Below are 17796 nucleotides of genomic sequence, written 5' to 3'. Positions count from 1 at the left end.
AATTACAAAAATAGACTCTCTGTTCAGCTGTAGTTACATTTCACCTCTAACTCCTGGAAGAAAATGCTCAGAGCATGAAGTCATTTGGGCAAACTCTGTCATCAAGAGGACAAGTCTTCTGCACTAGCAGTCCAGTGGGAATATGACAGAGACTGGCAACAATTACAGACAGCGTCCACAGTAACGTCCTCAGGGAAGACAGAGGAAATGCAGTAAGATAGATGGGTATAATTTGTACATATTTATACCCAAATCACAAATGTGAATTGTCTTTAATTGGTCCAATATATACGCATTTGGAGTCAAATGTCCTGTCAAAGTTACTAAAACCATAACTTAAGGCAATCCACCTACTTGTACATTAGAAAGAGAATCTGGTGAAACAAGACATTCCCTAATGAGAGCACCACCTCTCCTTTAGATCTCCTTAGAAATTTCTATCTGACAAAGAGCGTTGCATGGTGTGTGTTGTCACCAACAGGTGACACAACTGAACTGCATCTCCAGAGACCACAACTGTAATTTTGACTCTCCACTAACAAGAATCCCCCATCCCAATTTTTGATAATTAATAGATAAAATGTACTCCATTCATGAAGACATGATAAAATTTAAACCCTAATACTGGTTTATGAAGTTAATTGCGCTGAAGAAGAAAAACAATGTCTTAAATTGGCAATATTATGTTTGACTGGCAAACACTGTGTTACAAAGAACTTCCTTTTACATCACCGCAGAATGAAACTGAAAATGCCCAATTCTACCTTTCCAGCTCCAGGATGAAAATAGTGCTTTGAGTATTGTACAGTAAAATCTGGTGCTGTGTGCAGTGGCATTCAGTAAGGATAAGGGGAAAGTACCTCAAGTTCAAGGTCGGGCCAGGCTACCTGATAAGATCTGTATTAGCTAACTCCTGCTGCTGTGGTGAATACCATGACCTGCACACCTTACAGAGTTTGGTTGGGCTTATGATTCCAAAGGGATGAGAGTCACCATGCTAAGTAAGACAGCAGCAAATGTGGTGGCTGAAACAGAAGCCAAGGGCTCACATCTTAAACCACAAACAGACAGCAGAGAAAAGGAACTGGAAATGGCTTTTGGCTTTGAGACCTCAAAGCTTTCTCTGAGTGACATATTGTTATGGCAAGGCTCCCCATACATAGCCACCAATTGGTAATCAAGTATTCAAATGTTAGATGCACAAAGGAAGAGTTCACTTAAACCAACATACACATTAAGGAAGGAAGGAAGGGAGGGAGGGAAATTAAGGTTGTAATTCAGCTCACACAAATAATTAAAGTTATTCAGAGATTTTAAAGGACGTCTTATTAGTGGTGAACAAAGTAAATTAGCATAAATTCTATAGAATTCAATAAAAAGCCTTGTCCCCATGGATGTTCATAATATTTCATAGACATAAACTATGGGAAGCTGTCTTTGTTTAAGAGTCAACTACATGAGAAAAGATGCAATACAGGGGCAAAACATGACATAAAAAGACGAAATCATATAAAACATTTTAAAGTATTATCTATAAATAAATTACTGTGATAAAATACTTCTACATATAAAAAAAAAGCCACAGAAACATGTTTGTCTACTCCTAATAACTTGAATTGGCAAATTAAGATCCCACATGAACCCTCAAGTCCTTCCTTGTAAACAGTCTTTTAAGTGCAGGATGCAAGCAGGTAGGTGCAAAGCAAGTTGCTACAATTTCAAAGGCTAAACAAGGCTTTTCAACTATGCTATGAAGACAAAAGGAGGCTCCTCTTTTTTTAAGTGAAGATAGACTTTTTTCTCATGTTCTGATTATGGCTCCTCCTCCCCCGACTCCTCCCGATCCTAACCACTTCCTCCTCATCAAATCCACACACTTTCTTTCTCTCATTAGACTACAAAAGGGGAATTAAAATAATAAATCATAATAAAATTAAAACAAACAAAAGAGCCAAAGAAAAGGCATAAGAAACATAGACAAAGAAGAAAAAAACACATTTACCCATAGAGGAAACCCATAAGCAAAATCAGAAATTATAACATATAAGCAAATGATCTGTAAGGTTAAAAGTGGAAACCACAAATGCTCAGACAAAGCACTGTCAGACCAAGAACCTCCAGAAATAGCACTGAGTTCCTTTTGTGTCACCACCTATTGCTGGGCATGGGCCCGCCCTACGGTTCTGCTAAAGGAATATAGCAATAAAATGACTCCTGAGAACACTCTGATATACTCAAAGATCAGGGTCTTGTTCAGCCATCGTTAGAGAAGCTTCTTCCTGCAATAGATAAGAAAAAATAGAGTCCTACAAGTTGTCAATGTACAGAGAGTAAGTAACCTTGGAAAATGAGATGTCCCTCCCCTCGGGGAAGTGTATGAAGAAGTGGAAAGAATGATGGAACAAATGGGGAAGGAAGACACCAAGGAGAGGAGGACTGTTTCTGCAGGACGACAGGACTCACACGCCTATAAAATCATTGAGACTGAGACAGCACGCACAGGACCTGCAAAAATCTAAGCCAGATGGGTCCCAGCAATGAGAGGTTGATATTTCAGTCTGGGGGACTGGTTATAAACTGTTTACCTTTCTTTTCAGACACCTTGACTTGACTTGGCTGTAACATCAGTGATACCCCAGCCCAGATACACACACACATTCAATTCAAATCCAGTGTCCTGTTCGAAAGATTAATCAAAGCCACACTGAAACTGGCTCTATAAAATATTTATGAGTTCCCTACCATGTATGCTAACCTAGGAATGTGGATGGTATTTCCAAGGTGGGCAGAAATTTTGAATTTTAAAATGCCTTGAATAAAGAAATAATAATTTAAAACACATCACATTGAAGGACTAAATTATGCGCAAAAGAATTCTTTTAAAATGAAATATATAATTACATGAGTGCTTACACTCAAATACATAAAAACACCACCATATAAAGATCTAATCTAGATGGTGTGAATTTCCTCAAAAACAGGAAAAACTATAAAGTGTTACCCGGTAAGTGCTATAAGCATCACAGACAATTTATCTTAGGCCAAGTGGCTTTTAGATTGTTTTGAAATTTTGTGAGATGAAATTTTATGACTGTAAGAATGGTTTTAAATTATGAGAACTAATACAAATATTGTTATGAAAAAATATATTTAAATATGCTTAGGTCATCAAACTATTCTAATTCTGTTCATAGCACACCAAAACTTAGAATACTCCATTTAACACAAAAGTATATGGTAGATTCAAACAATGGATGCTTTACTAGACAGCAGCGCAGACCCGATTGTCAGGTGAGCTCAATACCCTAGTGATTCCATGATCCAAATACAGATTCTAACCAAAACTACAGCAAGAATGATGATTCAAAGGTGCTTATTACATAATACATATTTTTAAACATGATTAAACAGACATTAACAAAAAGGTAGTTCATTGAATCACGAAGCCTACCTCTCTGTACAGGGGTAAAGAAACCCAAAGGTCACACTAACTACTTTCCACTTTAGTAAATAAAATGTGTTGGAGTTATGCTCCAATGGACCTATGCTCCCCCAGTGGCTATTTCTGTGGTGTATGAGCAGGACATGTAAGAGACTCGGCCTTAAAAATACTTGGGAAAATCTGTTATTCATAGCTATTATCTTAATTTAGGTTTTGATAAGAGACTGTGCTTAATATACTACTAACATAAAACTAAAACCTTCTTTAAAGAAAATAGAAAAGTATACTGCTTTACTTTATTGGACTTTATCTACTGTCAGAGTGCTTCATTTTATTGCAACTCCGTATGTGTGTCTGTATGGGTGTGTATGTCCGTGTGTGTGTGTGTGTGTGTCTGTGTCTGTGTGTCTGTATGTGTGTCTGTGTATACCTATACACTGTAGCTCTTTGTTGCTCTTTTCATCTTTTCTCTCTCCTCCTCATTTCCCAAATAATCACCAATTTAACTGTATAGCCATCATCATCATCATAATTATCATTATTATTATTAATATGTGAGAGAAGGAATATTCATCTGCTTACATTTAATATGATAAGCATCACTTCAAAACATTTTCTGAAAATGGTATAATTTTGTTCTTCCTTCTTCCTGAAAAATATTCCAAAGTGTGTATATACAAATGATGTGTGTGCATGGCAACTATACAGACGTCACTGAACTGATAACTGAAAAAAAAAGTCAATCAGTGCCTTTATTCTCAGGATTTGTAAACAACACACAGTAAGCCTATAGACACTAAGGTTCCCATGGAAAAGGCAAGATCGCAGAAGATGTGCAGGGAACGCTGAGAAGGTAAGTTTTATGCAAAGACCAGGACAATGCAAGTTACAATCCAGTGAACAAGCTATCTAGTGGTAATTAAAACTACCAGAGGAAGATGACGACAGATATGCTATAGCAGTGTAACAGAAACATGGAGAGGAAAAGGGTGAGAAAGCTAGCAGTATGAAGAACGTACTTTTTACCTGTCAGACAGAGGCATACCTTAGACCATTTGCCATGAATGTTCATTTACTCATCAGGCATGAAATCCTCTCAAGCATTCTTTACATGTCATGTGAGGACGTGAAGAAAATGTGACAACCAACCAGTGACAAATCTGGAAATCACTGTCAGGTGGTGATGACAGATTATGCAAGTATGCACTGTCAACAAAAATATATGCACACCACTGAGACAAACAATAACAGACCTATCCAAACTGGGTGGGGAGAGAGGGAGATGGAGAAGATTCAGAGAAAGCTTCCTTGAAGAGGCAGAAACTAGAGAGAGATTTTGAAAATGAACTAGGATAAAGCAAATATAAGCAAATATAGAAAAAATAAACAGGTGTTAAAAATCATCAACAGGAAAAAAGACCAACAAGAAGAGGGCCATGTGTGAAAGGGTCTCCTGACACTGGCTTAGAGACTGAAATACAGCACCCAAATATTTGGAGTATAAACTGAGAGTCTTTCATGACTGTTTCGTATTCCTACAGAGCACACACTCTATCACCAAATTCTGTAGCAATAACCATACTCAACACCATGATTATCGCCATTTCAAAACATTTTTCTGAAAATGTCATAATTTTCAAAGTGTGAGTGCATACACACACACACACACACACACACACACACACACACACACACACACACACACGTGCACATTACATGCCACTCTGTCACTTCTCATCTCCTGAGGAGCATGTGGACTGATCCCACAACTTGGCTGTCACTGTTATGAAAATAAGCATGGGCAGCAGTGCGTCTGCAGTGAGCCAAGAGGACTCGCTGAGGCACATATCTAGAAATGGTATAGCAGAGTCATCAACAGTTCTGGTTCACAGACGACATTAACTGTACTGTACTGTATTATCATTCCTTGCCCTGCATGCACGGAACTTTTGCTTTCATCTTCTTTCTGATGAAAATTCTGAAAGAACATTGCAAGTATTTTTTTCTTGTCACTATTTGCTCAATACTGTATTTATACAGCACTTATATTAGATGTCATAAAAAAGAAAAAAGTGCTGTTTGGGATGAGCTGGACTTGCAGGATAGTTTGGATCTGGCTTCCCATGAAGGGTAAGGACTCTGAGTGTGTTTTCAGAGGCCTCCTGGCCTAGGTACTTCAGCACTTTAAAAGTGTCTGTCCTGTCCACTTGCCAACTTATTAATTGGACTATTTTTTTGACATCCTGTTTTTGTTGCTTATGTATTTTACATGTCAATACTCTCCAGCCCTTCCTGGGATACCTAGTGAAGATTTTCCGACTCTGTACAAGTCTCTTCACCCTGCTGACTATTACTTTTGATGTATAAAGACTTTCTCATTTCACGCGATCATATTTACCAATTGTTTCTGTTATTTCTGGGCTACTCAGAGTCCTGAGGAGTAGGTCCTGGCAGAAGCTGTTTAACTTCATGTGACCGTATTTCTCAGTTGCTCCATTACTCACTCCTGTTGTTGCTGGGATGCTGAGTTGTATGGAGCCAATGTGTCCTCTCTTTTTACCCCAAACGGTTTCAAAGTTTCAATCCTTACATCTCTCATCCATTTGGAGTTAAAAAGCAGAGAGAGGGACTAGGAATCCACTTTTGGTTTTCTGTGGATGTGTATTCATTTTTACCAACAGCATTTGTTAACGGAGCCACCATTCTCTCACAAGTATATTTTGAATGCCTTTGGCAAAATTCAGACTGCTTTAGCTGTGTGCAGCCATCGCTGGGTCTTGTATAGATTGCATAATCTGGGTATTTGGCTGTGTGCCAGTGGCATTCTGCCTTGTACATAAGTCCTTCCTTTGGAAGAGTGTTTTCTTTGATAACACTGTGGTAAGGCATATTAAGACTAGCGTTTCGACTACTCATTTCCACACTGACCTGTGACTAATCTCTCGGCTGTACACAGACGAACAGTTGATTTCACATCTCTATTACAGTCTTGAGTCTGTGCACCTGCTTGCTTCCTTCGGATCCGCCTACACATACTTACTCTCTGGATAATTACAACCTTTTCCACTTCTGTACTGACTGTTTTAGTATGTGTTCCAAGTTACAGTATTCATTGAATAATGCTAACAGAGACCTCTTCTTATGCAGTACTTGAAAGCTCACTGGTGAATTCCCTCTAAGACTTCTTTTAAGGAACCCTTGTTTTTAGCCTCACTGACTGACTACCCTAGGTTTACTAAGCACATCACTGTGTACATGGCTGGCACTGGTCTCTACTTCCCACAGCTTCCTTCTGTCCTATTCTCCATTCATCCTCATGAAGCTGCCTCTCAACATGACAGTTGAGATGCTGCTACTATAGAAATGGATACATGGTAATGGAAATAAATGAATGAATAAATAAATTAGTAAACAAACAAATAAATAACAACAGGACCTTAAGTAATGAAATCACAACCTCTGAGTCATTTTGATCTGTAAGGTTTTGTTGATTTCACTATCAACATCATTTACTTTTTAATAATTTATAAGTGGGCTAAATGTGAGGTTTTAATGTGAAAAACTGTGGGTCACAGTCAAAGTGTATTAGAAAATCTAGATTAGAGAAAAGGCTATAGTCTAAAACTCATATTCTCTCTCTCTCTCTCTCTCTCTCTCTCTCACACACACACACACACACACACACACACACACACACACTTGCATGCAGGTACATGCACACAATTTTGTGGTTACATGCTACACAGGAAGTTTGGGGTAATAAATGGTTATAATGGGAAAATAAAATCCTAACTTATAAAATCTTCATTTATTAACAGTGAAATGAAATGAGTAGAATCTAAGAAAAGAAGAACTACAGAGAAGATCCCAACAGTTCATCCCCAAAGAAATGACTTAAAATTGCATACAAAAAAAATGAGAACACAAACTGAAGGAAGCCTGACGGGACTGACTTACCAGAGTGGTGGCAGTAGTCCATGTACTGGGGAACTTGGATGGTAAAGGCTATCAAATCTGGAGCTAAGAGAGACTCAGGCTTTCTACTTTCATTAAGCCACTTGGTGCTGTGAAGGTCTCTAGTGTCAGAAGGACCCTGAAGCAAGGGAATCAACTTCTCTTTTCCACTGTCACCTGAATAGAAATGTTGATTGAAAAAGTTTTAAAAGAGGAAGAATATGTTTAAATAATATTTCATATGTAGGAATACAGTAATTTGAGAATGGTTGATCTGAAAATGTATCAGTAAAATAATGGCTCAGGAATAGCTGGTACTCAAGCCAATATGTAACCTAAAGACACTGACTGATAAAGCTATTTTAAGTTTTAAAATTAACTTTGACATTTTGCTAAGGAATGAAGATCATGTTCAAAACAATTTATAACATAAATTCATAGAAATACACCTCAGCAAACACACACTAGGATGTGATGGGATGTAGGTCTGCTGAGAGAACTGCATATAGCGTAAGGAGAACACTATGAAACAAAGCATTGCAAAACAGAGGAGTACAATTACAACCTAACTTTTGTCACACCCAGTTTTTGTGTTTAAATCTAGTATGCTATCACGTAATTCAATATTAAGTTAATCATCATACACAATCCACATTTCTGTCGAAACTGCAAGAATATTCTTTTAATTTTTTTCCTAATAACTGTGCAAAGTTCTTCACCTTACATGAAAATTAATTGGGTAAAGTCAGTAAGTATCATCCCTGAACTGTTAAAAGTATTAAGTATAAATAAAACAATGAAAAGCTCTGATTCATAGGAACAATGAGTAAATTCTTGTTTCAGCAAATGCTCCCTGTAAATGGCAAGGCTGACTCTCCTACACAGGCAATAAAGTTTTACACGGTCCAGCTGCACATACCTGGGGCTTTGGCACAAATTTTTATTGATCCCAAGGTCCCAGAGGCACATTTGACCAATGATGTGCTGCAGTACTTCAGTTCAACATTCTGGATTGAGCCCTCAAGAGTTGGCAGGGGATTCTTAGATTTCACACCTAATAAAAGAAAACTGCAAATGTACTAGCTGATTGAATTTAAATAATTTTTATACTCCTTCACCAAGGTATTTAAAGTTAATTATACTTTAATTATCTACCTCAGATGTTCTTACAGTATTTGTGTTAAGTTGCAGAGTTCAGTATTTAAAAGATAAAGGGGATGCAATTTTAAAATAAATGGTTGAACTCTCATAACTATGTTTATGAACAGATCTTGATTAGTAGGATTCAAGACATGAAACTAAATGCAGAAATCATAACATAAAATTCAAGAGGAAGTTTAAAAATCATACTTAGTTTTAGAATACATAATAAATTGTACATTATGAAACAAGTTTAACTTACTTTGGCAAAAAACTACCTGAGTGAGGAGATAAAAAACAAAAAAACAAAAAACAAGAAAGTCCAAGAAGGTTCAAGCAAAGAAAACAAAAGAAATTTTTATCAATCAAAGAGTAGACATTAATATCTCTATTGAATGATGCTTATTAATATAAACTAGCCAAGAAACAAGCAGAGAGATTTACAGAATATAATTCTGATGAGGATGGGGGAAGAGGAAAAGGGTGAAGGATCTTCTCATGATTAACATGTATTCCAGACTTACTATGTGTTATATAGACAAATGGATTCAGTCTCCACAGACTATAAAATAGATACTGCTATCCTTGGTTTTTTATTCATAGATTGGAGATGAAAACTAAATTTCACAGGAAGATCTGTAATCAGTTAACATTTACTGAGAACTTGCATTGTTTTATACATACAAATGAATTCAGTCTTTAAAAAAATACTGTAATATAAATATTACTATCTTCATTATATGGATTAGAATATCATGAATTAGAGGTGTTAATGAAATTCTGCACCATGAACAAAAGGTAATAAGCACAGGAACCTAAGTATTAAACAGTGTCATATCTGTTCCAGAAGTAATTTTCTTTCAACTGCTCACTCTGAGTATAAACATTTCCCTTCTGTTCCTCGCCTCAAAATTTAGTGAAATACAAAGTATTATCCTTCATATTTCAAGACTTTAATTATATATGATTCTGAAAATAAGCTTCCTGTATCACATAATTTTTTCTAAATACAGATTATCTCTGTGAAAATTATGAAATTCTTCCTAATCAATGATCAAGATTTTAACAAGATAAATGATTCCAAAATGACTGAAAGGAGAATGTGTTAAAACCTTCTCAAATACTAACCGCAATTTCTAATCTTCACCTTAGTCACTGTCCTGATTGGTTTCTCTCAACTTAACATAAGAAAGAGTCATCTAAGAATGAGAAATCTTAATTGAGAATATGCCTCTTTTTAAGACTGGCCTACAGGTGAGTCTTGATGGCATAAGTGGGGCCACCCAAGGGCTGGTAGTCCTTAATGCTATAAGAAGGCAGGCTGAGCAAGCCCTAAGAAGAAAGCCAATAAGCAGCACTCCTCCATGGCGTCTGCTTCAGTTCCTGCCTCCAGATTCCTGCCCTTGTTTGAGTACTTGTCCTGACTTCCCTCAGTGACTGGCTGTTACCAGGAAGTATACCAAACCAAGTTGTCTTTACTTATGGTGTTTACTACAGCAGTAGAAACTCTAAGACAGTCATCAATTGTGTGTCAATTGTTAATTTGCCATGTTTAGTATGTGTTTAACTTATAGTAGTCATCCTGAGAACAGAAGGTGAACTGAGCTCTGTAATAGATGTAAAGAATGTCTGAATCCAATAAAGTGGTATCCAAATGTTGTACATTTCTCAAATTTTCAATTGCCATGACTGCAAACACTCAAATAATAGCCAATAAAATTACATGACAGCAACACTTACATAATCATAGTGCTAGCAGTATAGGGATCATAGTATCTAGCATTAACTAAACACTTAATTGTGCCTAATTTATTTATCTATCACACACAAAAATAAGAAAACAATTACTGTTCTCATTTTACACATAGGGAAACAAAGGCTTAGAGTAATACAGATTTGGCAAAATGAATAAGGGAGAGAAAGTCTTTAAGCTCTATTTTTCCTTACTATAAAGGATGTATGAGGCTGGCGATGTGGGTCACTGGGTAAAAGAGTCAGCTATACAAGCTTGAGAATCAGACACCCAGTTAAGCAGAGTTGTGGCAGCAGGTCTGACCTAACACTGTAGATTTTACTAAAGGGAGAATCTAGGACATTTTCTGAGTCCAAGCCAACCTTCAGGACAGAACCCTATTTCAAAGGAATAGTGTGGACAGTGAAATAGTACATTATGTAATATCCTCTTCTGACTCCTACAAATAAGCACATATGTGTACATGCACACATATACATACACACACAGGATAGCAAGCTCTTCCATATAGTCAACACTGCTATGCTTTGCAAGACGTCATAATTTGTATGTAATTTACATTAATCCAAACATTATCATAGATGAAGAAGGAGACTTAAAACGAGCACGCTCCACTTTTTCTCTCCAACTTCATAGACTTTCAGTCTATACCAATTGATTTAAAAGTGTAAGAATCCTACAAGGTGTGTCTTGCCAGTGATTGCAGCGGTTCTAATGAAGATAGTGCCTGTTACATGCAAAACTAGATACTACCGAGATAGTTCATCAGAACAGCTCCTGGTTGGCATATATATGGGGACCAAGGTTCTATCCTCAATACTAGGAACAGTATGGAAAAAAATCATCTAAGAAATAATTCAAAAATATTTCCCAAAATGGTAGGCCAGAGTAGAAGATAGGTAAGTCCTATCAAATAAAGATACATACACATATTTATACCAGCTAGTGTCCATGTTATAATAGAAGGACCTTCTGAGTTAATACCAAAACAGTAGACACATAACAAAAAAGAGGCAACATGCAAAGGCTGAATAACAAAAATGACATCAACCCCCTCAACAGGTCTGATACGTGAGCAAGAAAGAAACTAAGCAATGCTTTGAAATTCTACAGAAATCTCAATCTAAAAATTTATACCTAACTTAGCATGACCCAGAATCATTTGAGAAGAGAGTCATAAAGAGCAATCATCTAGATCAGGTTGGCTTCTGGGCATATCTGGAGATAGGGGAAGGAAGTTCCAGGATTCTGTGGGTGGCTCCAATTCCCAGATGGCGGCTAGACTACATAAGAGTAGAAAAATTTAGCTGATCACAAGCAACAAAGAAAGGCTGCAGGCATGATGCTTTCAAGTTCCTGCCTTGAATAAACTGACCTAGAACTGCAATCCATACGTAAACCTTTCTCCTCTGAAGTTGCTGCTTTTAGGGAAAGGGGTGGCCTTTCAGGGTGTTTTACCACAGCGACAAAAATGAAGTTAGGACAAATGGTAAAATAGAAATATAGACTTATTCAGGCAAACAGATGATTTCCTGTGCTAGAATGCTAACTGGAGAATGCTATACCCCAAGAGGGCAGAGCGGGTCAAGAAAGCAAACACTCATCTGAGAAATAGAATGCAACAAACAAAATCAGAAAAACAAAAACAAAAATTACAAGACATCTTAGATTTGGACTGAAGGTCAGATAGGCATTAAAAGAGGAAAGTACACAAAAAGAATCATTACAAAACTAAAGTCTAAATTTGGAATTTCTATATTTTAGAAAATATGTACAGGAAACACTAATGACGCAAGGACAAAACTAGCCACACAGATTCTAACTATTACGGGTAAGGAGAACGTAAGTAAAGAAGAACCCATACTTCTGAAAGTCAAAACTGGCAAAGACAGGCTGCCCTGAAGACACCAGATGCCTGTTTTTACCTGAAATTCACTGTACTCCTGTGTACAAAGTGGAGAGTTGTGAGTACAAAAGCATGCACAGGGCTGTAGAAATGGTGCAGCAGTGTGAGCTGTACTGTTTCTCACAAAGGAGCCAAGTGTGGTTTCAAGCACCCACATCAAGCAGCTCACAACCACCTATAACTGAGCTCCAAGGGATCCAATGCCTCTGGTCTTCTTGGGCAGCTTCATGCATATACACATATAACCCTACAGATAACTTTTAAAAACAATATTTTTAAGTTTTTTGTGAAAACTGCTATTTTCATAAACATTATTAGAGAAGCAATAGAGAATTAAAATTCTTAAATCCAGTATTAGAAATTATAGATAAAGGGCCAGGAGAGTTAGTAGAACTGACTGCTGTTCCCGAGGACCTGAGATTAATCGGCCATTATCTACATGGCAGTTCACACCAGCTCTGACTCCAGTTCTAGAGCGTTTGATAGTCCTTTTGGCATCTGAAGGCACCAGGCACACACATGGAACACAGACATATATGTAAACAAAAACATCCAAACATATATAAAAAGAACATGGTTTTAAAAGATTATACAGATACCTAAACACAGAATATTTAAAAACTATATTAAACTGTATAAAACTGCCTAAGAGTTCCAAAGAAACATCAATGAATTAGATAAAAATGATTACTTCTAAAAGGCAGTGATCATAAAGACCCAATAACTGCACTTTTTCTAATGACAGTCAATTATAATTTTTTAAACTTTATTTATTTGTTTTATGTATAAAACTACATGCAGCTATCTTCAGACTCACCAAGAGAGGGCATCACAGAACCCATTACAAATGGTTGTGAACCACCTTGTGGTTGTGAGATTTGAACTGAGGACTCAAAATTATAATTTTATAAAGCAAAATTGTATGCCATCCAAGACACTCAAGCAGCCAGAACTCATGTTTCATGGAAGAAAAGCTATAAAGTCATAGGAGAATACCAATAACAAAGATTTCTAAAAAGTAAAGAGGAGAATCACTCTAACGTATGCACTGAAGGAATACTCATCTTGGGATTACTGATGAACATTACTCAAGATAAAGACTGATCATGAGGAAAGGATCTAAGCAAAGGAAGCTGGAAATTCGGTAACAGTTAGGATAGACAGAACTGAAAACGCCAGGAGGTTCTAAGAGTCAGCGGGTGATGAAACCACCAAATTGCCTTCAGGACAAGCAAGAGCACAATTTAAAAGATTGAAATTTTTCTTTGATATTCTTGAAAATGGTTTTCTTCCTAACACCAAAACAAAGCAAAACAAACAAAAGCCTGCACAGTAGCATTGTAGGGTAGGGTTGAAACATGTGAATAAAAGTCACTTAATATTTTCAGTGAAATGTAGTACAGCACAACCATTGAACGAGTTAACAGAATTAAGTAAAAAGTAACTTTAAAAATGCAACTCAACTAGTAAGTAGGTGAAGGAAGTGAGTTTTCAGTGTGCACGGGAAGAAAACAGTCTTCTGGATCCCAAGTCCACGCTGTTCGGTGCCCACACCCCCAGCAATCTCTGTCCGCACTGCCATAGTCATCAGCGGTTTATCGGCTCACTCAAGCATAGAGATTCACTTCACTGACCGACGTTTGTCTTTCAAACAGTAAAGGCAAACACTGACATAATTCAACTTCACTGTCACTGAGTATGAAATTATATACCTCATCAGACATCACACATCCCATAAACTAGTTTATGACATAATTATTCTTGGGTTTTTGTGTGTGTTTGGTTTTTTTTTTTCCTTCTCCCTTTCTACCTCCTCTGCCTCTTCTTTTCAGACAGGGTCCTGCTCAGGTCAGCCTAGAAATGGTATAGTGCACAAAACTGTTTCTAACAGGTCATTCCACTGACTCAGCCTGCTTAGCCACCACACTTCCTCACCCAGAGGGCAGCTACCAGATCATTTGTTTCTAAGACTTGATTTTTACCATGACTTACTAATGTGACTTTCTCTGCCTCTTGAATTTGTACCTCTATACTTACACATTAATGTAGCTCTCCGGCCTCCCGAGAGATGTTTCTTTATGCAGTGAGTCATAGTTAACCCAGAAACAGGCAACTGGTTGAAGGGCAGTAAGTGCCTGCAGTATCACATACCCACTCCCCACACTCAAGGACCAGAGATGAAGGTGGCTCAGAATCTAGAGAGAACTGGAACAAAATAGTATGCTCTGGACATGACAGAGCCTCTGTACTCATGAGCTCACAGCAACTCTGGTCGCTGACACAAGAACAAGGCAGTCAACATCCCAGGTTTGGGGAGAAGGGGTTCATAATCCCTCAACGCTAGCTGAGGAGCTGACAGTTGATATTTTCTGTAGGAGGAAGAGTTAATTTTTTTTAAGATGGTGATCAATGTAAGGCCCACCACAATCCAGTGCATGGCTCTGCACCAATGAGTATATTGGCTTCACAAACCAGACTCAAGGTTTAAAATAAAAAGATGGAGAACTGAAGGGAGGCAGGGGTAGATTTCAGAAGAGGCAGGGAGAGGAGAGTGATGAGAGGATATAATACAAACATATTGTATGCATTATGAAATTCTCAGAGAATAAAGATCGATTCTTTCTCATTCCAGATTTTATTCCGCTCCTAGTCCACCCCACAACTGTTCCACATCCCATACCCACCACCATCTCCAGGAGGATGCCTCCCCTACCCACGAGACTTCTAAACTTCCTGGGGCCTCCAGTCTCTTGAGGGTTAGGTGCATCTTCTCTGACTGAACCCAGACCCGGGAGTCCTCTACTGTGTATGTGTTGGTGGCCTCATCTCAGCTGATGTATGATGCCTGGTTGGTGGATCAGTGTCTGTGGTTAAATTGAGACTGTGAGTCCTCCTACAGGGTTGCCCTCCTCCTCAGGTTCCTCTAGCTTTTCCCTAATTCAACCATAGGGGTCACCAGTTGCTGTCCATTGGTTGGGTGCAAATATCTGCATCTGACTCTTTCAGCTGCTTGTTGGGTCTTTTGGAGGGCAGTCATGATAGGTCCCTTTTGGTAACGGTGTCATGTCTTAGAGCCTCCCCTTGAGCTGGATCCCACTTTGGGCCTCTCGCTGGACCTTCGTTTCCTCAGGCTCCTCCCCATGTCCATCCCTTCAGTTTGTTCAGACAGGAACAATTATGGGTAACAGTTTTGATTTGTGGTCTTCCATGAACATATCAGCTATTCATTCACTCATTCAATATACACTTAACATAAAAGTACAATATTTCAAACATAGCCAGGAGCTATAAGAGGTTTAGGCATTTCTCTGATGAAAATCAAGATTATTTGGAGAGAAATAGTCATTAAAAAGGTAATTGTGTGGCTAGAGGGTTACATGGTTAAACTGAGTGGTTAAGAATATTTGCTCCTCTTTTAGAGGACCTAATTAGGTTCCAAAAACCTATGTCAGGCAGCTCAAAACCATCTATAACTCCAAATTCAGGGGATCCAATAGCTTCTTCTAGGCTCCGGGGGTACCTATAGACAAATGGCATACACATAAAAAAATTAAACATATAAAAATATACCTACTGGGGTTGGGGATTTAGCTCAGTGGTAGAGCGCTTGTCTAGCAAGCACAAGGCCCTGGGTTTGGTCCCCAGCTCTGAAAAAAAAGAAAAAAAAAAAAAAAAAGGCACGTGCCATGACACCTACCCGGAATAAATGAATTAAAGATTTATAAAAAAAAAAAAAAAAAAAAAATATATATATATATATATATATATATATATATATATATATACCTACTGATATTAGGAAAATGTCAGAAACAAAAAGGAATGCTATGAGTAAGTCATTCTGGAGAAAAAAAAATGCAGGTATTATATAAGCAGAGCAGTATAGGACCATAAAACCATGCAAGTTGGGGAGTCAATCTGGAGCAAAAGTGAGGATGAGACCTGTCCAAACCCAGACAGGAGTTAGGACTGTCCCCTCTCTGCTCTGGGTCCGCATGCTCTGTTGCATGTAATCTCTATTACCCCCACCTCCACCATTCTTAAGGTAGTCATGTATCCTGGCAGCCAAAGTACAGGTTTAACTCCTTCCCTCCCTATGAGGACATGGCCAACAAGTATCTGGAGCTCCTCTTCACGCAAATGAAGAGCTCCCAGCACCTCAGCCCCAGGCAATAATGTACACTCACCCTGAAAACCTCTACCTACTCCCCAAGGTTTCATACCGCCAAGAAAGGAGAGCCATTTCACTAAAAACTGGCTGGGAGAAAGCATTTTTCTCCCCAGCTTGCAGGCTGTTTCATTCCAGACCAGTACCTGAATACCCCAAGAGCAGAAGCAGAACAGGCTAGCAGAGCAGGCTGTATTTACATATTTAGGAATATATAAAAGTATATGTGTATATGTAAGTAACAATTTAAAAAATAAGACCATACATTTGAGAGAAAAGGGGGATAATATGGGGAGGGTCTGGAGAGATGAAAGGGAGCAAGGGAAATGGTATTATTATGATTTCAAAAAAAGAAAAAATGTCATGGAAAAAATTAATCAAAAATGTGATGGAAAAGAATTAGAGAAGGTATCTTCAAATCCTTTGTCTGTTAAATGAGTAATGTTCAGAATGTAGAGATTCAGCAGAACTCAACAAGAAGCAACCTACTTCAAAAAGGGGAAAAGGGCCCTACGAACTGGCCCACATCTATAATCTTAGTACTCAGGAGGCAAAGACAGGAGCATGGTCTCAAGTTCAAGGCCAAGCTGATATACATAGCAAGTTCCAAGCTAGCTAGTGCTATACACCGAGATCCTGTTTTAAAGATGTTTGAAAACACTTCAAAAAGAATATACAAATGTCTGCCTAGCAGTAGTTTTGGGTATGCTGACCTATGTGGTGGTTTGAATAGGAATGGCCCCAATAGACTCGTGTGTCTATAAAGACTAGCATTGCCTTTTCTTGAGGTACGACGGCCTTGTTGAAGTAGCTGTGGCCTTGTTGTTGAAGTAGTGACAGGAAATGTGTCACTGTAGAGGCAGGCTTTGAAGTCTCCAATGCTCAAACTACACCAACTATGGCACACAGTTGCTTCTGACGCCTGCTGATCCGGGTATAGAACTCTCAGATCCTTCTTTAGCACCGTGTCTGCCTGCACTCTGCCATGCTTCCCACCATGGTGATACTGGACTAAACCTCTGAAAATGTAAGCCAGCCCCAATTAGCTATTTTCTTTTATGAGAGTCGCTATGATCATGGTGTCCCCACAGCACAAGGTACCCTAACTAGCACAATCTACTGCTACATCTCCAACTCTCCCCACCCAGTAACTGTCACCACTCTCCACTTAACACAGTGATGTTTGGTAAGGTTCACCAGGACTTCATATCTCCAGCATTAGCGAGGTGGCAGCCTGGACATCTAGAGGTCAAGGACAATTGAGGAACAGACTGAGACGACAGCTCAAAACAAAGAAATCCTCTCTTCCACCTACTTTGAAATATATGCTCTTTTTTAGGTATATTCCTGTTCACTGTTGTGACATTAAACACAAAATAAAAACCTTATCAAACTGTATTCCAATCTCAAGGCAGAACTTAGAACAATAACAA

At 38.2% G+C, this 17796-nt stretch overlaps 1 protein-coding gene across 12 annotated transcripts in view; it reads right to left on the bottom strand.

The window, feature by feature from the left end:
• The window catches only part of Vps13b (vacuolar protein sorting 13 homolog B), a 570082-nt gene that overhangs the window by 423429 nt on the left and 128857 nt on the right, over positions 1-17796 (bottom strand). For 8 of the 12 annotated variants that reach the window (XM_087557395.1, XM_087557397.1, XM_087557391.1 and 5 more), the window contains 2 exons: positions 8316-8450; positions 7400-7573 (listed from right to left, as the gene is read on the bottom strand). The exons of the other annotated variants lie outside the window; for them this stretch is intronic. In XM_087557395.1, coding sequence (XP_087413521.1) covers positions 7400-7573; positions 8316-8450 — 309 coding nt within the window. The remainder of the gene's footprint in view (positions 1-7399; positions 7574-8315; positions 8451-17796) is intronic. 12 annotated transcript variants of the gene reach the window in all.

Source organism: Rattus norvegicus, chromosome 7, assembly GCF_021556685.1.
Source record: "Rattus norvegicus strain SHRSP/BbbUtx chromosome 7, alternate assembly SHRSP_T2T, whole genome shotgun sequence".
Lineage (NCBI taxonomy): Eukaryota > Metazoa > Chordata > Mammalia > Rodentia > Muridae > Rattus > Rattus norvegicus.
This window is presented reverse-complemented; position numbering and strand designations above follow the sequence as displayed.